This window comes from Dermochelys coriacea, chromosome 6 (genome assembly GCF_009764565.3).
Source record: "Dermochelys coriacea isolate rDerCor1 chromosome 6, rDerCor1.pri.v4, whole genome shotgun sequence".
Lineage (NCBI taxonomy): Eukaryota > Metazoa > Chordata > Testudines > Dermochelyidae > Dermochelys > Dermochelys coriacea.
The window spans coordinates 81,388,270-81,413,523 of record NC_050073.1 but is presented as its reverse complement, the minus strand read 5'-3'; the positions used below and the strand labels follow the sequence as shown (position 1 = coordinate 81,413,523).

The following is a 25,254-nucleotide window of genomic DNA, read 5'->3' as shown; positions in this document are numbered from 1 at the left end:
GGAACCGTATCACAGGCGGGGCAGAAAAGGGCACAGACAGAACAGTGCACCTAACCAGGGCCAGAATAAGTCTCAACCCAGTAACAAGCAAGGGTTTTGAAGGCATGTCCCAGAACAGCCTACTAACCCAGTTCCCGGATCCATTTCCAAGGTTTTCAAACAGATTATCCCACTTCTACTGTGCGTGGTCCCATATAACATCAGACTGATGGGTCCTACGCACGGTACAAGTGGGATACTCTCCAGCTTTCCTCCTCCCCTCCCTCCCACCCACCTTCCCCATCCCTCTTCAGGGACCCCTCTCACGAGCAACTCCTTATGGAGGAGGTTCATTCGCTCCTCAAGATAGTGGTGGAGGAGGTTGCACAGGAGCTAAGGGGAAAAGGTTTTTACTCCCGTTACTTTCTAATCCCCAAGGCAACCCTTTTTTAGACCTTCGCGGACTCAAATTTTTGGTCTAGCTCCGTTTCTGCATGGACTCTCTGAGCACCATTATTCAGTCTTTGGATCTGGGGAATTGGTACGCTGCCCTCGACATGAAGGGCTCATACTTTCATATTCCTATTCATCTGGCGCACCGATGCTTCCTCCGGTTCGTCGTAAACCAGCATCGGTACCAGTTCACGGGTCTCCCGTTCAGCCTCTCCCCAGCCTCCCCGAGTGTTCACAAAATGCATGTTGGTGGTGGCAGCCTTCCTGCGGAAAAGGCACATTTGAGTGTACCCATACCTCAACGACTGGCTTCTCACAGGTTGTTCCATGGAAGAAGTTCAGTCCCATGTGATGATGGCCATAGACACGTTTCACAGCCTGGGGCTCCTCCTCAATGTGCCCAAATTGTGTCTCATACCCACCAAAAGGTTAGAGTTTATAGCCTTCCAAAATGAAGTACACCCGAAACCAGAAACTTACTTATACCCTAAATTGCTTATACATACTTTCCACCGTAACTACATTTTACCATAGTAAGATTTTTGTGACAAACTTTTGGGATTTCAAACATAAATTGCTTGATGATTGAAGGAGAGGATATCAACCACTGACTTTAGTGAGGCTTTCCGCAAAGCATCATAGATGGCAATGTTGTTCAGCACAGTAATAGGTAGAGTCATCTTATTCTTCACCAGAAAGGGGAGAGTCCAACAAGCACACATACTCAATGATTCCGGCCTCCATGGTTACACTGAGACCATGTCTCCAGCAGTTAAGAGTCACTTGCTTTTAATGATAGAAACGGGCCAGATTTCATACAAGGATGTTACATTACAGCATACTCTCTGAAGCACTGGCTGCTACCTAGACAGGATAATTTATTCTTTCCTGTAGTCTCAAGAGTTTTATTCCATAGGTGGGTTTCATCAAATAACCTCAGCAGAAGGATAGTTCTTTATACTATATAGCAATATAACTGAGCTGATAGGTAGTAATGTCAAATCAGCAGCCTGGTATTCACAATATATACAATGTACAATTATGTACACAATCTGCTTTGAATGATGCTTATATGGAGGAGCTGAGGGTCATATGTTTGCAGTGTAATTTCCCCCAGGATTTGTAATATTATTTTGGATTTAATGTCATAGGGCATTACTGGTCTCTATTATAGGTAATACACAATGAAACCAACATATTAGTTTTATAGACTTACTAGAATTCTGTTAATTTAAAAGATACCCTCTATGCAGCTCAGTTTTAACATACATCTTGTTTACACTTCCTATATGCAGTTCTCAGATAAGTAATTTCTAATATGTGCTTAATTTTGAAAATCTAAACATTTGTATTATTTTTTCCATGCACAACACCTTAAGTTCTCTTTTTTTTATTTTGAGGGAAGAATTGTAAGAGGCTGCGATGCAGTGAAACCTCATCAGCTAAAAAGGGGTAAAAGCCCCTTAGTCTCATCTGCTACACCTGTGCTGTAATTAATTAGTTGTTTCTTGGCCAGAGGGAGTGGACTAAGAGGGATCAGGTGATAACTTAATTGACACCAGAGCCTCCTAAAAGGCTGAGAGAATTCAGTCTGTGGGGAGGAACCACAGAGAGCAGGAGGATTTTGAGAAGGGGCTGGAGCCAGAGTCTGCAGGAGAACAAACAGCTAAGGATGACTCACTCTGAGGGGCTAGTGCTCAATTCTGGGAAGACGACTTCAGAGCAGCCCAGAAAGGGAGATGAAGTCAGAGCTCAGACACATGGCTGATTAAACTGTCTAAAGTTTCTCAACTAAAAACTTTTTTTTTTTTTTTTTTAAAACCTCCAAAGGGATCTGAACAGGACATGTCTCAGGTTGGAGGTGTGTACAAAGGCAGATGGCTGATAGGGGGCATAAGGACAAGAACTCCTGCTAGATGATGCTCTGATGATAGGAGGTGCTATGGCAGAGTGCAACTGCTTACAGAGGCCAATTATATTTTGACTTGGTTCCTATGAATCATACTGTTGCAATATCAGAATGTGATTTGGATTGCTGAACTCATTTCATATTTGAGCCTCAATTCTGACTTTAATGGGACTCTGTGTGGGCACCATGTTCCACCCCGGTGGATCTCATTGCAGGAGTAGGGCTTTATATTTCTCCTTCATGGACAACCCTCTGTAGTTCCCCACTATTGGAGTCACATGATGGGCTTTGCAGGCCTGGAATCATGCTACAGCAATATAACCGTTAGGGGACATGTTCACACTGATCTATGGGTTCAGTGATCTAAAGGCAGTTATAAAAGGTTCCATATTCTAACCATCCTCAAGTCCTCTCATTCCACCAGTGGAAGTGATCTCAGCTCCATCTATTTATCTTAAATTCCCATAGTTAATTTTATTTTTAGATAGTAAACCAATTTAAAATTATGTAAACAACAAATACTAAGGTTTCAGAGTAGCAGCCGTGTTAGTCTGTATTCGCAAAAAGAAAAGGAGTACTTGTGGTACCTTAGAGACTAACAAATTTATTAGAGCATAAGCTTTCGTGAGCTACAGCTCACTTAAGCTTATGCTCTAATAAATTTGTTAGTCTCTAAGGTGCCACAAGTACTCCTTTTCTTTTAACAAATACTAAGAATAGGATCCAGTGGTGTTGGATTCAGAGAACTGACTTCAACCAATATGGTTTATGTAAAAACAAAATTTCCCTCACAGACCAGCATAATAATACCTGGTAATGCATCTCAAGCAGACTTAGCCTGTACAGCCTCTGTTCTCAATGCTAGAGGTGAGTGGGAAAGGCATCTCAAGGTATTTGGACAAAAAATTGTCTGCTTCACCTTTTCTATATCAGGTCTCGGTGTTATCCAATTCAAAACCTTCAGAACCATCTCTGAATAAGAAGGGAAAGCTTCAGGTTGATGAGCACTTGGAGAGCAAGGTAAATCCTCAGGACCACTATCCACTTCTCTTTAATAAAAAAGGAAGTTGCTTAAAAATATCAATACACTGAAGGCAGAGGTCTCTAAAGTATGCGCTAAATCTAGCGCATAGAATTTATCTTATTGTATAGAAGACACTCTGGACCTGGCCTTGTCCCAGCACAACCCATAACCCCTGGATTGTGCATACAGTCTTTTGGTGGCCAAGTGCACCCATTTGCTCATCAGCATGGGATCTCAGTTTATCTGTACTACAAGTGAGTGAGGTTTGTAGAGGAGCTCCCTTGGTTCTGCTTGGAAGCTTTATCCACCAACTGGAAATTTTGAGGGTTGTGGAACGTTTATTGAGCAGGTCCTTGGAATTGGCTAGTCCTTGGATTCAACACTCATCAAGACAAGACTCACTGGATCCAACGGTCTAAGAGAAATATTCAAAACTAAGACTCCTCTAAGGATCTGTCAAATCTATCTACAATTTTTTGTTTTTTTTTCAGCACCACTAGAATCTCAGATCCAAAAGGTATCTATCCTCTTTAGAAATGGCCTTACAGAACCAAGATCTAGGTCCTTCATATGGATAGATCTTCCCCTGTCTTGGTTCATGGTGCTGGTTTCCTGATCTCCTAAACAGTGGTCAGTCCTTTCATTATTAACATTATTATTTGTATTACAGCAGAGTCCAACTGAGATCAGGGGCCCCTGTTGTCAGTCACTGTAAAATCCATAGGACGAGACAGTCCCCTTCCCAAAGAATATAATATAGTCAGAGGAGGAAAGGAAATGGAGGCACAGAGATGTGAAATTATTTGTCCATTATTTGACATCCAGCAGGGCAGTGGCAAAATCAGGAACAGAACTCCTGAGTCCCAACCTAGTACCCTACAGTATGCTATAATTGGGCCCTACCAAATTCACGGCCATGAAAAACGCATCATAGACCATGAATTCCGGTCTCCCCCTGTGAAATTTGGTCTTTTGTATGCTTTTACCCTATAATATACAGATTTCATGGAGGAGACCAGTGTTTCTCAAATTGGGGGTCCAAACCCAAAAGGCAGTTGTAGGGGGGCTCAATGTTTTAGGGGGGTTGTGGTATTGCCAACCTTACTGCTGCGCGGCCTTCAGAGCTGGGTGGCTGGAGAGCAGCAGCTGTTGGCCAAGTGCCCAGCTCTGAAGGTAGCACCCTGCCAGCAGCACTGTAGAAGTAAGGATAACAATGCCAAACCATGACACCCTTACTTCTGCACTGCTGCCTTCAGAGCTGGGCAGCTGGAAAGTGGCAGCTGCTGACTGAGGGCCCAGCTCTGCAATAAGCAGCGCAGAAGTAAGGGTGGCAATATCACACCATGCCATTCTAACTTCTGCACTGGAACTGGCAGCGGTTCTGCCTTCAGAGCTAGACTCCCGACCAGCAGCAACCCCTCTCCAACTGCCCAGCTTTAAAGGCAGTACTGCCACCAGCAGCAGATGATCAGAAGTAAGGATAGCACTACTGCAACCTCCCCTAAATAACCTTGTGACACTCCTTTTCAGGACCTTTACAATTACAACACTGAAATTTCAGATTTAAAAATAGCTGAAATCATGAAATTTACTATTTTTAAAATTCTATGGCCATGAAATTGACCAAAATGGACTGTGAATTTGGTAGGGTCCTAACTGTAATACACTGCTTTTTTCCTCTGGATTTTTCCAGTCTTGGAAACAGGAATTTCCAAACTATGGCCCCTATGGCCAATTCAACCCTGGGGGCCCTTGGGTCATACAGCCTCAGGTTGCACCTTTTCAGGAGTCCTCAGGAGGTTATCTTTCAAGAAGGTAAGAGGGTAACGAAGTCTAATCACTACATTCTCTAGATACTAAGCATCCTAAATATCTTCCACAGGTTTTCCTGTATCTACCCAAAGTATAGACTTAGCAGGAAGAGTGATCACTTTTGAATTACAACCACCACTTCATTGCAGCATCATGCCTTTTCCTTGAAGGTGTCCCAGCCGATTATGAACTAGACCTAACCCTGTTTAAGTTTGTGCAGTCTCACAAGATGGTTCAGTTGCCAAAAGTAATCAGTTTTGTGCTGTGAATGCGTAGCTGTTTTTTTAATTTTTAAACCATAAACCTTATACTGAGTTGGCAAAGCAATACTGTAGCTACTCCACTACTTCTACCATAGCCCATTAACTATTATAGCTGCAAATGGAAAACCTGTACCCTTCCTTAACTGGGATTTAACCCTGTGGGTCCACAATAATTATTATCTTTAAGCTACTCCTGTGCAGTGTCTCAACATTACCAAACTGCTCCATTAGAGTTCCCTTGCATGGAACTCTAACCCTGCACAGTGGAACCACAGCACTTCAACTGTCTTTAGTGCCTTCTATTCATAGGCGCCGACTTCTGCTGGCACCTGTGGGTGCTCGACCCCCGCCCTCTGCTCCCGGCCCAGCCCCGACTCCACCCAGCCCCACCCACTACCATTCCAACCCCTTCCCCCAAGTCCCCGCCACAACTCCGCCCCCTCCTTGCCCCTATTGGACTCCTTCCCCAATTCCTTTCCCCGCCTCCTCCCCTAAGCACGCCACATTCCCGCTTATCCCCCCTCTCTCCCAGAGCTTGTGACATCGTGAAACAGCTGTTTTGTGGCAGCAAGCATTGGGAGGTATGCGGAGCAGTGGGGACCTGGTGCGCTCAGGGGAGGAGGCGGAGATCAGGTAGGGTGGGGAGTTTGGCTGCCGGTGGGTGCACAGCACCCACTAACTTTTTCCCATGGGTACTCCAGCCCCGGAGCACCCACAGAGTTGGCGCCTATGCTTCTATTCCCATGGAGATAGATCAGCATTTGAGCCCTTATACTCAAAATGAAATGACGACTATTTATAGGCTCAGCCCTACATTAGTTCACACTCAGAACAATATTTTCACAACCATAGGGGTCATGTGACAATGGTAAAGCATACACTCCTGTGCCTTATCTGAATTCCAGAGAGAGACTGTTTTAATCTGTTTATAAAGAGCATGAGCTGTGGAGGATAGGTTAGGTATGAATTTGCTCTAAAATTTTATCGTCACAGGGAACCATTACTTCTGATAGATTTTTAGGTGGTGATACTTGAACTTTGACTTTTTCTGCATCTACCTTCACGCCCTCTATCAGTCATATGCCATAATTACTCCTGGGGGAATTCTGTGTCACCGCACACGTGCGGAATTCATGACCCCCGCAGATTTCTTGCTTAATCACAAAAAAATGACTTCTGACAGAGAAGCAAAGGGAAGCCATGAGAGCAGTCATGCGCCTACTCCTTGGCAGTGCAGACAGGTCAGTTTGGGCACCCAGAGCAGCCGGCAGAGATGTAAATCACCGCCTGCGGGGGACTGGGTAGTCATGTGTGCGAGAGAGAGAGACATATAGTCCCTCTTGCTCACTATTGCAGCATGCTCAGCATGGAGGGGGAGGGCTTTGGGGTATTTCTGAAGAGGTAGGTGTGGGGCAGGCTCTATTCCCTCAGGCAGAGGAAAATGAAGCAGCCTGCCTGCTTAATGAATTGTTCCCATTGTTTTTAGTGAATTCCCCCAGGAGTATAAAACAGGTGTAAACATTTTAAGGCTCTTTTACATTGTCAGAGTGGTGTAAAGGAGCCTTATTATAATGGACAGTATGGCCTTAGCCTTATAATGCTTATGGTACTTTAGTGATTAGAAATGGTCTAAATTTTTGGACTGAAACTTTCCTGTCAAAATGTTCTCCATGAACCTTTTTGGAGAAGGTCAATAGCCAGTATAAATTGTGAGTTTGAGTCTCCAGCCCTCACTTGCACTGCAGTTGCCTATAATGTAACACTGAGCATATGGCTGCATATATTTGCTGACTAATAATTAGAAGTAAACGGTCAATACTAGCTATATTACTGTTAGAGGGGGTTTGATTTCCTCCAATGCTCCTCACTCCCATTCTCCATTTATTGAATTGTAGTTTAAATAAATTACCAAAATAATTGGAACTAGTTGGATTATATTGCATTATTTTGACCAAAAATATGCAGAATTTTAAAATATTGTGAGCAAAATTTAATTTTTTGGTGCAGAATTCTCCCAGGAGCACATAATCTAGCCTCAGTAGCATTCAGAACTTGTTTTAACCTTATGTTGTGTTCTTCCTGTGACTTTATTAGCCTCAAGATAGTTGCTAGAGGTGTCGAGATGTGATGAGCTGTTCTTTATATTGTATTGTTGTTCATATTGTGCATTTAATTTATGTAAAAGGCCCTGAAAGCATAAGGGAGGCATCTATAGAGGTTTTTATAAATGTAAATAAAGGAAACTAATATGTTCTAAAGTAACATACTAACTATAGGTTTCAGGGTAGCAGCCATGTTAGTCTGTATCTGCAAAAAGAACAGGAGGACTTGTGCCACCTTAGACTAACTATACTCTGTTAATGTGAAGATAGCAATGTGGACTTATCTGCACAGAATCTTTAAATACATCATGGGCCCCAACTGCTTTAATTGCTTACCTTTTGTTTAATTGTACAGATTTTTTTTCCATTTACGGCCTGATCCAAAGCTCCAAAAAGTCAAAGAAAAAACTCCCATTGACTTTAATGGGCTTTAGATCAAGTCCTTGCAATATACACAGATCTTTTTAAATAAAAAGACTCCAGTATTTAAGTTACTGAATAGTTGTTAGAAGGGAAAATTAAATATGTCTGTATAAAGACAGAGAAATGTAACTGTTTGTTTGTAGAGTACTTTTCACCCACATTATTGGTTTATTGGAAAGGTGAATGTTCTAAATCATTTTCTGAACAGAGAATTTAGTATCAATTTAGAATCTAGTCTGTCACTTAGATTAGTATAAAATCTGACTTCTGAAGTCCATCGAGTTATTCTAGTTTACACGTCTGAAACTGAGAACAGAACTGGCTTTAAGATTAAAGTCCGTAACTAGCTTTATTTTTCTTACTCTATTTTCTAAGCACCCGAGTGCAAATTTAAGAAACTGACTAGCCCTCTGCTAAATTTTTCCACAGGAAATAGTCTTATTTTCTCTATGAAATAAAATCTAATCAATGAAATCATAATGTTTCCTCTTGGATTAAAACTTCACACTAATATTGGATGTTACCATCTTACTTTTGGAGATAAGCCCACAGAAAAATCTACAGCTCTCAAGGCACTCAAAGACAGCCCCTCCCAACCCCTGCTGATCCTTCATCTCTCCTCCTGCCCAGCACTACGGTTTGGTCTACAATACATACTTACTTCAGTATAACTACATTGCTCAGGGTTGTGAAAAATCCACATCCCAGGAGAGACACAGTTATACTGAGCTTAACCCCCAGTGTAGACAGCGCTAAGTCTGTGAGAAGCTCTCTCGTCGACATAGCTACCACCTCTCACAAAGGTGGAGTTATTAAGCCAATGGGAGAGCACTCTCCTGTTGGCTTAGAGCATCTTCACCAGACGTGCTATAGCAGCGCAGTTGCATCGGTGCAGCTGTGCAAATGTAAATTTTTAGTGTAGAACTGCTCTGACTCACTTGATAGTTATACTTCTATTGGTTCCCTGCTTATGTACTACACTCCCCTGTGAGAATGATAGTCACAGATTGCAGTATTGCCAACTCTTGTGATATTCTGTTATTTGTAAAGCCCTGAGACTTTTTTTAAAAAACAAAACAAAACAAAACATGCACAGGAAAATAAGTTTCTAGCCCTTATGGTTACAAAGAAAATAAACTTTAAAAGGTGACTCCTAAAGGCATCAAAAGAATACACCATATATTATTTTGGAAATCCCATAATTTGGGGGTCTGTTTAATGATTTTTGAACACTTGGCAATATTGAGATTGTGATTTAAAACTGCAACAAGTAACATTTATTTCAAAATTAGGAACTACACAAAAATGAAGAGGCTAGTTAAATGGAAATTAAAAGAAACAGTCACAAGTGAAATGCCTGCAAGCTGCATGGAAACTCTTTAAAAATACCACAATAGAGGCTCAAACTATGTGTGTACCCCAAATAAAACAGTAAGATGACCAAAAATAATGCCTCCATGGCTAAACAGAGTAAAAGAGGCAGTTAGAGGCAAAAAGACATCTTTTAAAAATTGGAAGTCAAATCCTACTCAGGAAAATAGAAAGGAACATATACTTTGGCAAGTCAAGTGTAATTAGGCAGGCCAAAAGATAATCTGAAAAGCAACTACCAAAAGACAAACTAACAGCAAAATTTTTTTTTTACTATACCAGAAGCAGAAACCCTGCCAAACAATCAGTGGGGCCACTGGAGCACTAAGGTGCCAAAGGAGCCCTTGAGCAAGATAAAGCCAGGCCAATACAGAGAAGCTAAATGAATTCTTTGCATCAGTCCTAACTGCAGAGGATGAGAGAGATTTCTATGCCTAAGCCATTCTGAGGCATCAACAGAAGAGGTTTTGGAACAAATTGATTAATTAAACAGTAATAAGTCACCAGGATCAGATGGTATTCACTCAAGAGTTCTGAAGGAACTCTCACACGAAACTGCAGACCTACCAACTGTGATATGTAACCTATCACTTAAATCAGCCTCTGTACCAGATAACTGGAGGATAGCTAATGTGACCCTGATTTATTTAAAAGGGCTCCAGAGGCAATCCTGGCAATTACAGGTTGGTAAGCCTAATTACAGTACCAGGCAAATTGGTTCAAACTATAGCAAAGAACAGAATTATAAAATAAATGACCACAATATGTTGGGGGAAAGAGTCAACATGTCTTTTGTAAAGGGAAATCATGCTTCACCAATCTATTAGAATTCTTTTGGGGGGGAGGGGGAAGTCAACAAATGTGGAAAAAGATGATCCAGTGGACACAGTGTACTTGGAAATTCAGAAAACCTTTGACAAGATCTCTCACTAAAGACCTTAAGCAAAGTAGGCAGTCATGGGATAAGAAGGAAGGTCTTCTCATGGATCAGTAAGTGGTTAAAAGATAGCAAACAAAGAATAGGAATAAATGGTTAAGTCTTCCACAGGGGAAAAAAGTAAACTGTGGGGTCCCCCCAAGCATCTGTACCGGGACCAATGCCACTCAACATATTCATAAATGATCTGGAAAAAGCAGTAAACCGTGAGGTGGCACAGTTTGAAGATAATACAAAATTACTCAAGACACTTAAGTCCAAAGCTGAGCGTGAAGAGTTAAAAAGGATCTCACAAAACAAGGTGACTGAGCAACAAAATGGCAGATGAAATTCAATGTTGATACATGCTATGTAATGCACATTGAAAAACAATCCCAACTATACATAAAAATGATGGGATCTAAATTAGCTGTTACCACTCGAGAAAAAGATCTTGGATACATTGTGGATAGTTCTCTGAAATCATCTGTTCAATGTGCAGTGGCATTCAAAAAAAAATACAAAGAAAAAACCACAACACTAACAATGTTAGGAACCATTAGGAAAGGGATAGACAATAAGACAGAAAATATCATAATGTCACGCTATAAATCCACAGTACGCCCATACCTTGAATACTGCCTGCTGTTCTGGTCATACCATCTCAAAAAAGATGCATTAGAATTACAAAAAGTACAGAGATGGGTAACAAAAATTATGAGAGATATGGAACAGCTTCTATATGAGGAGAGATTAAAGAGACTGGTACTGTTCAGTTTAGAAAAGAGACGACTAAAGGGGGATATGATCGAGGTCTCGAAGATCACGAATAGTGTGAGAAAAAGGGAATAAGGAAGTGTTATTTACCTTTTCACATGACACAAGGACCAGAGGTCCCCAATGAAATTAGTAGGCAGTACGTTTAAAAGAAACAAGGAAATACTTCTTTACACAATGCACAGTCAACCCTATGTAACTCATTGCCAGTGAATATTGTGATGGCCAAAAGCAAAACCGAGTTAAAAAAAAAAAAGAATTAGATAAGTTCATGGAGGATAGGTCCATCGATGGCTATTAGCCAAGAAGTTCAGGGACACAACCCCATGCTCTGGGTGTCCCTAAACCTCTCACTGCCAGAAGCTGGGATTGGACAGGAGAAGGGTCACTTGATAAATTGCCCTGTAGAGTTTATTTCCTTTGAAGCATCTGGCACAAGCTGCTGTCAGAAGACAGGATACTGGGCTAGACAAACCATTGGTTTATGTTTTTATTAATAACTCCCTTGTGTATTGTTTCTCTCAAAATTACCACTCCCTCTTCTGTTTCCTAGCAATGTATTATGTTCTTTAATAATTTCCCCAAATATCATATTTATTAAGTAAGAATGCAAGAATAATGCCAAACTCCATAACCTCCCTTGCTCTCCTCTCACAAATATCTCTGTATCTTCTTGAACAATACCCCTTATGTTTGGGACAACTTCTCCAAACATATTTGCTGAGTTACTTTACTTTCGTCATCCAACTCCTTTCTATAGACTTGTTTCTGACATCTCACCTGTACAATATGGGTTATGGGGGGAGGATAAGATACAAATGTACCTAGACTTTCAAGAGCGTACTTGCCTCACTGAATGTGATCATACTACTGCTCATCCTTAATCCCTTCTCCTTTAATGTATCAATAACCCATATCTTCTGTTGTGCTGAATTCAGACCATATGATCTTTGAGGTAGGGAGCATAGCTTTTGGTTAGTTAGTGTGATGAAGTGTTCGCCCAACACATGGCATGGAAGAGGCTAATTAATCTAGTAGGCTGCAGCTGGGAGGATATTTAGGCTTGACAGACAAGCACTAATTGAAGATGGAGCCTATGTGGGCAAGAGTAGGCAGGGGCTTGTATAAAGCTAGGAAATGAGAGCAGTAGGGGCTGCAGTGTGGAAATCTGCAGTCACTCTCCGGGCCTATTGGAGAGAGGAGGAGGAGCCGGAGCCGGAGCCGAGCACCTGATGAGGCAGGTGTAGAACCAGAGAGGTGGAGAATAAAGCTAGCAGAGGGAAGAATAGGAAGAAACCTAGCGAAAAGACAGCAAGGATTGACCTTGCTTGCTAACTGTAGGGTCCCTGGGCAGGAACTTGGGAGTAGAAGGGAGGCCTAGATTCCCTTTCCAGCCACTGGGAAAGTGTCACAGAGTTGAATGGAAAAACTGCCTGAATGGCACCTAGACAGCTTGTCTGTTGAGACTTTGTTACTCTGGAAGCGGAAGACTACAGTGAACTAGCCAGAAGGCTGAGAGAGAGAGCGAGCGAGCAAGCACGCACCTCGAGCCTTGGAGAGTGAGATAGGCCGTGGGGCAAGTGAGCAACAAAAGGGGGTGCTTGTGCTAGATCAGAAGAGTTAATTTCCCAGACCCAGCCATAACAGGGCACCCTAGTGGTGAGTGAATCCAATTACAGTTACCTAGGACATTTTAGGATGCTTGAAAAAACAACAAAATAATTATGAATATATGTTTTAGCAATTAAGATGCAAGACAAATTTAGAAAAATTGGGGGGGGGGGGGGAAATTGAGCAGTCTGGTGTTTTCTGACCACATCATGGCCTCCTGCTTAAAGAGTGGCTGGTTCCTGCGGTCCATTTTCCTGCTTTTTGTGTGGCTATATATCCCATAGGAAAACTCTAATTTCCTTTGGGTTTTTCCATCTGCTTCTTTGCCCTGCACTGGTTTTCTTCTTCTTGTGCCCCCTGAAAACTGTGTCCTGACATACATATAACCCCTCATCCCCCCACCTATATATTTTGTATACAATCCTCATAGCTTCCAGAAGCTTCTCAATTAATTAATGCACCTGCTCCTCATCCTCTTCTCCTTATTTGGGTATGTGCTGTCACACTTCCATGCCACCCTTTCACCCCCCCCACCCCCGAATTCCGCAGTTTTTGTTCCTAAGCTGACCTTGAGCAGCCCCATGTGCTCCTTTTGAGCCTGTGCTGAGCTAGTTAACCCCTCACACTCCAAACCTGTAATGAAGTTTGGCAACTCTAGAGCTGTTCTAGTACATTTAGTTGGGATTTAAAATCTTTTTAAACATGCCTTTCTTTCCAGAACACTTACACCAAGTTGTCACAAAATGACTATCATTTTCATTAACTTTATTCAATAATTTTGAAGCAGTTAATCAGTCTGGTAGGGGTCTAGGATTTCAGGTTTAAGATGAATGAGGAAATCTGAAGATGAAGTTAAGAATCTACTAATTTTGCCAAAAATATTTGTCTGGAGGTACGTAGTTATGTCAAGACAAACACCACATGGGGAAAGAGAACTATTTAGTTAGAAGTGCTTTCTTAAACATTGTTGCCAACTCTCACAATTTTATTATGAATCTCACAATATTTGGTGGTTTGTCCCAGGTCCTAAAGTAATGTATTATAGGAGAATTTTCTTTTAATAAACTGAAAGAGAATTTTGTTTTTTCCCCCCTCACCAAAAACAAACAAAAAATTTGTTTGGGTCAAATGAAACATTGCAAAATGACATTTTGAAATGACATTTCGTATAAAAAAATGTTTCAAAACAAAATGTCCAAAAAGTTCATTTTGAAAATGTTGAAACAAATTTGTTTTGACATTTCTTAAATGTTTTTTGGGGTTAGTGTTTTGGCAAAGCTATTCACTGAATTCAACCTTAATTTGCAAATAGTTTCTCTGTCCCCAAAAATGTACTTTTCAGCAAATTTACTATTTGCCAAAAAAATTTCTTCCAGCTCTAAATACAAATAGCTAAGATTGACACCCAAGTCAAAGGGGTGTTCTGAGGCTGAGTTCATTATTAAACATAATACTTAGCACTTTAAAAGGCACTTTTCAGCTGTAGAACTCAAATTAATCTTCATAAAGCACTTTGAAATTCTTCAGAGAAGGGCACTACAGAAATGTGGAGAGTTATCAATCATTTATTATTGGCCAGATGGTGTACACTGCACAGAGCCCAGAAAAAGGTCAGTATAGCGCCATACCACCTCAGCAAAGCTTTGGAGGAATATTGTCTCTGGATGGCAAAATTGCTCCCTTAGTTCCTCACCGTGCACACCTACTGCTATGTGCCCCCAGGGAATGCAGCATACTCCCCCTTGTGCACGGATTCTGCTTTGCACGCCAGTGTGGAAGGAAGGCAGGGCTACTGCCTTCCCTGTTGGGGTGGGTTGCACCCCAGGAATCACAAGGGGGCAGGGGGGAAGGGAACGGTCCAAACACCCCACCTAGCACAGGGAACTGTAAGTGTAGCTGTGTATAGATTATCTACTTCCCTGCCTGTGCACCTAGTCAGCTACGAAATGACCCTATTAGTATGTGAGGAAACATCCAGCATTAACACAACCTTTTAGCATATGCTGAGGTTATCAGAAGGTGAATATAACAATGTCCAGATCCTGATCACACTGCCATATTAAAAAAAAAAATCCATCCTCTTCAATGAAAGAAGGATCACACCCAGAATGATGTTGAATATATAAACTTCAGAAAATAGAAAGACAAGATTGCTGAGGTAATCTCTTTTATTGGACCAACTTCCGTTGGCGAGAGACAAGCTTTTGGGCTCACATAGAGCTCTTCTTCAGGTGAACAGAAGTTGGTCCAACAAAAGATATTACTTCACCCCCTTGTCTCTAATACCCTGGGACAGACATGGCTACAACAAGAGAAAAACAGCCTTGAATATATAACACTGGGCGCTGCTCTCACACATGAGCCAGTTACTAAGATCTAACTAGGAAGAATATTAAGCACCCTGCAAAGGGGAATTCTCACTGCCAGTGTGAGTCGGCAGGCACAGGTATGGCACGTTGTCTTCCTCCCGGGCATTCCACTCTCTTACGTGGTGGTCTGTCCTTTAGTAACTCAGCCCTCCAGCAGGGTCACATGTTCAAGTCCACACCTTTTGAGATACACAAAGAGTCCAATAAAGTGGAAGTCATGAGAAGTCAGCAAGGGCTTCAGGACTTCCCACTTGGGTCAAAGTCTTGGAGTCTCTCCCTCTTTAGGGGTTGGTAGGGGAGCCTGGGCTCACCCTTTTCCACATGGCTCTGATCCAGGGCTCAGTGACAGGCATCTAAGCCATGCATGTTGGGGTGCTATGTATCCACCTCCTTGGATCACTTCCTAGCAATGCCCCTTCTTCCCACAGAGTAAAGGACCGAACATAAAAATAAAAATAAAGACCTCCAGAAGTCACCAGTCCCTCCTTTGCAGGCTTGGTCAGGTCAGTATCACCAGACCTTAGGCAGCAAAAGCTTCTGTGCTGCTCCTTCCCAGGGGTTCAGAGCACAGGTCAGCTCACCTCCCCTGTCTGCCTGCCACTGAGCTACTCTGGTTCCTTTTTAAGCTCTTCCTCCAGCTTGTGCAGGTGAGGTGGGACAGGGCCACCTTGGCCCACAGCAGCTCCTTAACCCCTTCTTCTCCAGTGGGAAGTTTGTACATCCAATCACACACCCGCTATTGTAGCAACTGTTGGTGTAGGTCTATTTTTGGTGATATGTCTCTATACAAAGAATTGCCAAAGGCATGTATCTACTGTATGTCAAAGCTTTCTCTCTTACTCCCCTTTCGTATAATAGCAAGTGAAGAACCAATTGCTGAGTATACTATTAAACCAGCTGTGAAACCCTGACACAGTTCTTTCTTTATCCAATCTGTATTCAAAGGAAAATGGACCAAATTATGTTCTTACACTGTTACAGATCTGTTGAAATCTTGCTGTAACAGTGCAGAATGTAACTCACTATATACAGAAGGTGAGACAGATCTCTGAAATTGCTAACCTACAGACTGTCCCTGAAGTTGATTAGGACCTAGACGAGAAAGCAAAAAAAAAAAAATCCACTGAATGCTGATGAAGAATGTGCTAAGCAAAAAGACATTACAATGGTGTCAGGCACACCGCTTAAACAAGGCATATGACAGTGGTCTAGTGAGCATCTACTGTAGTATTACACAACTTCTTTCCGAGTGCAGTAGCAAAAAACATATGCCACAAAAACAGGGGCATACTTGTAGAGGTAGCGGAGGGTGAAAATGTTATTGGGGAAAAAAAAAATAGCTCCCAGGATCATCATACTGATTAACGTCCTCATGACCTTAGGTACCAAAACTTTATTGCTTCACTGGAAAATCTTGACAGAAACCAGCAAGAGTATTAGTGGAATCTACTCTACATTACGTAGGTTTGTCCTTGCATGGTGGCAGCAAGGATCACAAGGCTGTTAAACTCCTGTGCAAATGTGAGGGCAAGTAAGATTAAATACGGTTTAAAAAAGAAAAGGAGTACTTGTGGCACCTTAGAGACTAACAAATTTATTTGAGCATAAGCTTTCGTGTAGCTCACGAATGCTTATGCTCTAATAAATTTGTTAGTCTCTAAGGTGCCACAAGTACTCCTTTTCTTTTTGCGAATACAGACTAACACAGCTGCTACTCTGAAACCTGAATTCAATGAGCGTCCCCATGTGAGTACAGACTATTCACATGCGCATGGATTGGGACATTTTAATAGAGGCACAATCATTTACAAAGTATAGTGGAGTAAACAATAAAATTGTTTGTACAGGGTTTTGAATACCCAAAGCAAAGCATAAGTACCAAGCATTATTATTACTGAAGAGTAAATTTATGTTTTCTAGATTGGCTAGTGAGTATGGGGGTAAACTTTGCCCATTTATCTGATACTGGTTTCTGAGTTTCTTGAATATATATTTTCTATTCCTTTTTATTGTGTTTATTTAAACATATTTAATTAACTAGTTGCAGTGTTACTTGCAAGTAAAGGAAATATAAATGGATAAACAGTTTTATTTTATCCCCTTTAAAAACAGTACACTTTAAAAGAGAAGCACAGGTACGGTATTGGGGAACTGCACTCTATCCTGAAAAAAACAACAAGAACTGGGTGATGGTAGCAACATACATCAAGTAAAGAAACCCTTCAATATGCATGTTACAAACAGGTATGGCACTTTCTGCAGAGGACCATAATAACAACTATAAAAGTAGTCATAACATTAAAAAAGACACATGGTCCTTTCCCAAGACATTAACTTTGACATACATTACAAAACAAAGATCAAAATCCCACATATGTAATTTATTTTTAATTTCGCCAGTGCAGTCCAGGTTTCTTGGGAAAATGTCTAGAAAAAGAGATAGCAAGTGCCCCAGGCTCCCACCCCCAGTTTAGTTTGTTTCCAAGTACCTGATTGGAAAAAGAAGAAAAAAGAAAAAAAGGTGGGATCTGAAGTAGCAGAGTTTAACAGGCTGGGCTATGTACACTATTTAGGGTTGTCACCTTATTGTGCCACCAAACTCATGGTATTCCCCCATCGTTAGACAAATCTTGTCCTTAAGAGTTATTAGGAATTAAAATCCAACTAAGCACCACTCTTGTTAGCTTTAACTAGTAACAGACTCAAGGCCAGCTAGAACTTTCCAGTCACCCTACAGTGGTTACTCCCAACTCCAAGGGAGGAAGCTACCTGGAAAAAAAAAAAAAGAATGAAAAACGTTGAAAAAGTTTAATTTTCATTTTTGTCAAACGTCCAACCTACTTTACTCGTAACTTTTCAGGTAGCAATGTGACCCCGAGCTCCGATCCTCTGGCTCCAACAGCACTGCAGGGACAGGGGAAGGGGAGGGAAGGGGGACGATGATACAGCAAGCGCTCTCCAGCAACCGGAAAAGAACATGTTATGTTTCAGGTTTCAGAGTAGCCGCCGTGTTAGTCTGTATCTGCAAAAAGAAAAGGAGGACTTGTGGCACCTTAGAGACTAACAAATTTATTAGAGCATAAGCTTTCCTGAGCTACAGCTCACTTCACCGGATGCGTTTTCTTTTCTTTTTGAGAACATGTTATGTGTCCCGCTACCCCACCAGTGGGCTCTCGGGGTTATTTAGCGTTTGCAAAGTCCCGTGCTGAGAGCCTTCAAAGGGATTCACCTGCAAATCATTGCTAAAGGGAAGACTCCGATTTCCCCTCTGTGTCTGCCAGCTAGGAGGGACTCTCTCCACACACACACACGATGTTTGTGGAAGGCGCAGAGTCGGGGGTGGTGGGGGGGCGATAATACTCCTAGAAGGGGGTTGGGGATCACAAGATCCGTATGGAAGATGTGGAGGGGGCACCTCCCGCGCGGCGGGGAAAGGGATGTGTGATATCGCCCTCGTACAACAGTCTGGTGGGGGGAGGCAACAGTTGAGGGCAGCCTCGTGGATGTGAAGGGGGGGGGCCCCGGGCAGGTGGATGTGGGGCGTGCCCCAGGTAGGTGAATGCTCTCCTGCGGACCCCGGGCTGGGAAGGGGGGAGGGGGTCTGGCGGTGCCCCCTCACGGGCCCGGGTCTAGGGATGCCCGGCGAGGTACTGCAGGGCTGGGCTGAGAGGTCAATACGCCGGCGAGGGGGGGCGGGGCTGGCGTAGCACAGGCGCTGCCCCCCCCCCCGCCCCCCGCTCCGGCCGCGCGCCGACGGAGGGGCCCATCCCCCCCCACCCCCCTTGCGGAGTGGGCTGGGAGGGTCGCCGCGGCACGTGGTGGCGAAGGCGGCGGCCGCGGCGCCCATGTGACTCGTCCCCCCGCCCCCCCGCGCGCTCCCTGCGAGCAGCATCCCAGCGTTGCAGGCAGCCGCCGTCGCCCCAGGGACCCGGCACCATGGTAAGGGCGGGGCGTGCTCGGGGCAATGCGGCGGCCAGGGCCCGCGGAGGCCCGGCGGGGTGAGGGGCTGAGCGGGTCCCGGCCGGTGTTCAGGCCCTGAAGCCGTCAGCGGCCATTTTAATCTAATTTTAGTCGGGGGGCTGCGGGGCTCAGCCCGGGCGGCCGGCGGGGGCTGCCGCCTGGCCGCTGCGGGCGGATCCCAGCCTGAGTTCACAATGGGGGGCGGACCCCTCCAGCGAGCCGGGGGCGAACGGCTGTGGGGGGGCTGCTGTGATGGCAGGGGCAGGGTCCCCCCGGGGCTGGGGTCTGCCTGTCGGGCGCGCTGCGGATGGGAGGTTTGTGGTGGCGATTGGGGGAGGGGGGTTGAGGCTCGTCGCCTCTGGCTCAGTGCGTCTCTCCCCGCGCAGGACGCGGTGTTGACGCTGCTGCTGCTGCTGCTGCTGCAGAGCCTCGGGCCCTGGCCCTGCCTGCTTGATTTCCCCACCGCAGGGGCGATTTGTGCTGCCAAATATCACGTGGCGGGGCTGGGGGGCTGAGGAACAGATTGTTCAAAAACAACGAGGAGGACTCGGGGCTCCTTAGAGACTAACACATTTCTTAGGGCATAAGCTTCCGTGGGTTAAAACCCACTTTCAAGTGAGCAGGGTGCGTTCAGGGAGCAGTGAGCCCTGTCGGACTGACTTCACTAGCTGCAGAGCCCCCAGAAACCTGGATCGCTTTCCAGAGGGGAAGAGAGGGCAATGGAGCTGCATTGTCCCCTTTTTCAGAGGGGGAATTGGGAGTGAGCAGTCTAAGAGCTGTCAGTGCACTAGCAGTTAAGCTTTTTTTTTTTTAAGGTTCACATAACTATCTAATAAGAATTTTGCAAGCAAATCAGAGTTTAATAGTGGAGATGGGCTAGTAAAACCTTCATTTTTTTTCAAATAAAATGTATTTCCTATAACTAAACTAGGAAAAGGCACAAATTATATTCCAAAAGGGGCTGGTGGTTGTTTTTTTAATGTGTTATGTACGTGGTTTCTTGAAAACAGCATGCTGTACCTTAGAAACCGCTGTCTTTTAATAGGTTTCAGAGTAGCAGCCGTGTTAGTCTGTATTCGCAAAAAGAAAAGGAGTACTTGTGGCACCTTAGAGACTAACAAATTTATTAGAGCATAAGCTTTCGTGAGCTACAGCTCACTTCATCGGATGCATTCCGATGAAGTGAGCTGTAGCTCACGAAAGCTTATGCTCTAATAAATTTGTTAGTCTCTAAGGTGCCACAAGTACTCCTTTTCTTTTTGTCTTTTAATAAAGAATGTAGTGAACTGAAAACAAGGGCCATATGGATGTGTTTAGCTAGCTTATAAGTAACAGGCTGAAATTGTTGTAGTGAGTTTGCTATCAGCTCTCTCAGTATATTGTTTCCTTACTGTTTTACATTAGAGTTCTGAATGGTTTGGAACTACTATAGTGTGTTGTACAATTTCTACTTTCCTTATGTAGAAACTGCAATGGCTTTTTTTTTTGTTAGTGCATCAGCATTAAGTAAAAGAAAGGAGTTTTAAAAACATAACATTGCAGTTGACACAACTCAGAAGGCATTTCTACTGCTTCTAGAGCCTTACATCACTCAACAAAACTAGAATCATGACACTACTGGATATGAACTGCTGGTATTACATTTGTTCCTACTAAAAAAACCCCCACAAAAGAAACAAAAAACCCCACCACTGGCTGAACCAAATATATGATAAACTAATAGATAATTGGTTGATATGTGCAATGGAAATCCAGTTATTTAGGATCAATAACTGAAAAGGAGATGATGCTGAGATTAAAAAAATGAATAAATTGGGGAAAAATTTTGTACAGTTTTATACCTGATACTATCCCACTGACATCATTACGGTTCTAGAGTGTTCAGGTTTTAGTGTAAAATTTTTGTTCTTAAGTTATAGAGTAGATTTCTCTTTATTTAGTATCAGGCAATATCTTCCCCATAGTCAATGTCAGTCGTTTTGCATTTAAATAATTATTCCCTTCATCTCATTTACAGGCTTCTGGAGTAACAGTGAATGATGAAGTTATAAAGGTTTTTAATGACATGAAAGTAAGGAAATCTTCAACCCCAGAAGAGATTAAAAAAAGAAAGAAAGCAGTTCTTTTCTGCTTAAGTGATGACAAAAAACAGATAATTGTAGAGGAAACAAAGCAGATATTAGTTGGTGATATTGGTGATACTGTGGAAGACCCCTACACAGCCTTTGTGAAGTTGTTACCTTTGAATGATTGCCGATATGCTTTGTATGATGCCACATACGAGACAAAGGAGTCCAAGAAAGAAGACCTGGTATTTATATTCTGGTGTGTGAAATCAGCTTGCTATTAAAACTGAAAATTCTTTACATTTTCCTTCTAATATCAGTGGGTTAAATAATTACTTTTTGCCTTACAGGGCTCCGGAAAGTGCACCTTTAAAAAGCAAGATGATCTACGCAAGCTCTAAAGATGCCATTAAAAAGAAGTTTACAGGTACAGGCATCTGATATTCCGCAAAGCAGTTACAGTTCTTCTCAGCATTGAGGAACTGAACAAATATATTTTTATCCATTTGTCTTTCAGGTATTAAACATGAGTGGCAAGTAAATGGTTTGGATGATATTAAGGACCGTTCAACACTCGCAGAGAAATTGGGAGGCAATGTGGTAGTTTCACTTGAAGGAAAACCCTTATAGAAAGACAGACAAGTGCCATCTGGATCTAAGGAGCTTCCATTTCTGCAGCTCATTCAATTGGAATAGTATAACTCCTCCTCCCCTCCCCCCCCCCCCCCATTCACCTTTCTACAGACCTGAAGGAGATGTCATTAAATTAAACTGTCTACCAGTGATTGCCATTTGATTCTTTAATCCTGGTAGTTTTATGTAGACCCCAAGGAATGCTTCATGTCATACTCTTAGCCAGAACTGGCGTTGCATGCATTCCTTGCAACCTGTACAATGAATGTGATAGTTAATGTGAATAGCCTAGCAAAATAGCAAAGGGTAAGCTAAGTGAATGCCTTGAAAGCATCATACGCTGGTCAGATGGTAGACTCTATTCAGTATACTTACAGTTGCACTTGATTGCAGTTCCATGAGGCTCTTGTGCATTCATACACCTCACCTGCCTTGATAAGCCTATTTTTGTGACATGGCAGCACACAACACTATGCATTTAAAGCACTTTTTTGTAATATGTTTGATTTTTTTCTCCCCCTCCCCCCAAAGAAATGCCAATTAAGTTGCTGTAACTGTGTCATCAAACAATTGTAGTACCTTGGTTTTCCTTCCTGTTACATGCATATCTTTATAAAATGAAGTAGCTGTTCTGATGCCTTTCGTTTTCCATTGAATGTACACTACTGAACAGGAGTAGGAGTTATGTTTACCATGTGAGTCTTGCAACACTAAAGTTGTTTTGTAAAACATCAGTCATGATGGCAGTTTCTGTATAAAAAGAGCCTTAAATGGAACACTGTTTTTGAGATCAAAAAAAAAAAAAAAAACATGGCCACGTTGCAATAAAACTTGTGGCTTATTACAGAATGTTGCCTTGTTTTCATTGGAAAATATAGTTTGAAGTATGTTTAAATTAAGCATATTTTGAATAACTTAACTTCTATGGAAAATATTATAAAGGTAAACAATCATTAATCTCAACTTCAATAACAGTTTTTCTGCCCTAGTCATAATTTAAACATTGCTTTACAGTAATTTAACTGTTTTATTCTGTTGATTGGATAAAGGACCTCTTCCCAGTTTATAACCATTTAAGTAAATAAGATGCCATTATTAGGGAGCATTCAATCCATAACTCGTTTGTACCTGAAGTTTACAATGTAGGAATTTGTTACCCATGCAGCGTATTTCTTTACCTGAATTCTCCTAAAATTCTATATGCCAGAAATGTATGGCTGTAACATTTGTTTCCAATCTAATGTGTAATGGCAGGAAGAGCTTACCTTCACACAAGTGAGTTACAGGGTTTGAATAGTTAAATCTTCATTGTTTCTACAAATGCTGCAGGAAAACTGACTCCGTGTAACAAATATCCTAAACAAATGGTTCAACTTGTTAATTTTTGTGCAAAAAGAACTGGAAAGTGTTTTCCACTACTAACTCTTGCATCAGGGACATGGTTTGGCTAAAGGCCAAATACTGCTCTCCTTATAGAGAATTTGATCTGCTCAGTGTGAGCAATCCTCCCTTAGCCAGAGCTATTTATGGCTAACGCATGCTTTTGTATCTTGTCATCGTTATCCACATATGGCAAAACTGGACATGATTTTACTCGTATGCATAAAGGAACTCTATTAGGCAGCCAATCACAACTGAAATATACATGCTACTAGAAGAAATACTTTTATCATTACCTTATTTTAAAAAGAGTAGAACTATGAAGTTTTAAATGTTGAGTTTTCAGTCCTTAACCCTCTCAAAAGCAGAGCAGTTAATGGCAAACACCTTTTGTAAACTGAATGACCTAGCAGTGTTGTCTGGATCTCTTGTCCTGTACAACTTTAAGACTTTATTTCAGGCTTCCAGCTGTCCCTAAAATTTACACATTTCATTTTAATACCTATTTTATGAAGGCTAAATTCTGCTACAGTGCAGTTTAACAAAGCATGCTGACCACTGACTTGTTAAATGTGTTAGTTACTTGAGAGTTTTGTAGTACAAAAAACAAAATTCTTTTACTGAAGTTAAAAAATAACTGATATGCATGGGAGTTGTCTACAATGATCTTCCTTGATTTCTCAATCTTTTTCCAATTATACACCTTGTGTGCAGAGCCTAGTTAATATTAGACTCTAATGTGTACTTAATATATGGTACTGTAATGAACTGAGATTAAAAATGTATTTTTAATCTTCGTTCATTGCAACACCATATACTGTGCCACAAAATACCTTTATATTGTAAACAAATCAGTTTATACAAACAACTTCATTAGACAGCAAAACAATTTAAAATTAAGATGTTAAATTTTAATTGAAATTCCATTTTAGTCAGGAATTTAAATAAGTATTTGCGTTTAAATTTACATTCTCCTCTGCTACTTAATGTTACTGGTGGTGTGGATAGTCGTAGAAAGATGTCTGGCTTCTTCAAAATGGAATATTAGAGGATTTTTTTTTTTTTAAACTAGCTAAGGTATATAATAGACTCAAAATCCCAACAAATACATATCGAATCTAAGTACAAGCTGTGTTTATATAAGGTCCAGAGTCCTGAACTAAAACAACTTTTGCATCAAAGATGTTCGGTCTGTCTTTAATCTGTTCTTAAAACAGTATTGACCGATGTGAAGTCCAATTAAGTAAATACATATCCTGCTTTTAAAAACAGTGCTACAGAACCACTGCTGATTGAATTCTAAAACAAATGAAAGACAACTGGCATCTGTTCCAAACTTTTGTCAGCTGTTGTTTTCTGTCACTGTTCAAAATGGTGAAGGCCTCATTGTAATTTATAAGTGAAGGAAAAGTCTCAATCTGAATATCTTTTTATGTATGTCTTTTGTCTATATAACTTTTGAATATCTTGGCTTCAGTTAATTTATGGATAAAGGAATGTTAAATAAAAGCTTTTGAGAGTAGCTTTTGCAGAAATGGCATCTTTTCTTTTAAAAATCACTGGTCCTACTCAATTTGATCATGCTTTCAAATTATTTCAGGAGGGCCTGGAGACATAATACAGGGATTAACTTCTCTGAAAGGGAAGAATCAGCCTGGAATTAGAGAGAGTAGCTTGAAGTATATGTCCAAGGCAGCTCTTAAAGTATGCTTAAGAAATGTGGTGCTTTAGGTAAAACCACTAAGCTGATATTAGATGCAATTTGACAATTTTAGAAACCCACTTGGGGTAAACCTGACTCAGAGAACCTGGAAAAGGAGCCTTTTGCCTCCCTGTAACTTGTTCAAAACAAGCAATGGTATTCTGTAAAAGTCATTGCCCATCTTTGCATCAAGTGGCAACCTTATGACCATATGAGCAGAAAGCTTAGTATTCATGCCCATTCAGTTCTTGACTTCACCTCTCCTTGGTCCCTCTAGTTCAGTGGTTTCCAAACTTTTTTCGCCACTTGTGCAGGGAAAGCCTGTGCTGGGCCAGGCCAGTTTGTTTACTTGCTGTGTATGCAGGTTCAGTCGATGGTGGCTCCTGCTGGCCGCGGTTCACAGCTCCAGGCCAATGCGGGCTGCTGGAAGCGGCAGCCAGTACATCCCTCAACCTGCACCGCTTCCAGTAGCTCCCATTGGCCTGGAGCAGCGAACCGCAGCCA

General features: G+C 42.0%; 1 protein-coding gene across 3 annotated transcripts; it reads left to right on the top strand.

Annotated features, from left to right (window-relative positions):
• The first annotated feature begins 18,704 nt into the window (after positions 1 to 18,704).
• On the top strand, positions 18,705 to 24,570 carry CFL2 (cofilin 2). 3 transcript variants are annotated; one of them, XM_038407889.2, is made up of 4 exons: positions 18,705 to 18,948; positions 20,987 to 21,294; positions 21,386 to 21,462; positions 21,553 to 24,570. In XM_038407889.2, exons 1-4 carry the CDS (start codon positions 18,946 to 18,948, stop codon positions 21,663 to 21,665), a joined length of 501 nt encoding a protein of 166 aa, XP_038263817.1. In that variant the 5' UTR covers positions 18,705 to 18,945; the 3' UTR covers positions 21,666 to 24,570. The 3 variants fall into 3 exon arrangements, with proteins under 3 accessions (XP_038263817.1, XP_038263819.1, XP_043372580.1); XM_038407891.2 differs by lacking the exon at positions 18,705 to 18,948 and adding an exon at positions 18,963 to 19,007; XM_043516645.1 differs by lacking the exon at positions 18,705 to 18,948 and adding an exon at positions 20,295 to 20,603.
• The last annotated feature ends 684 nt before the right edge of the window (positions 24,571 to 25,254 follow it).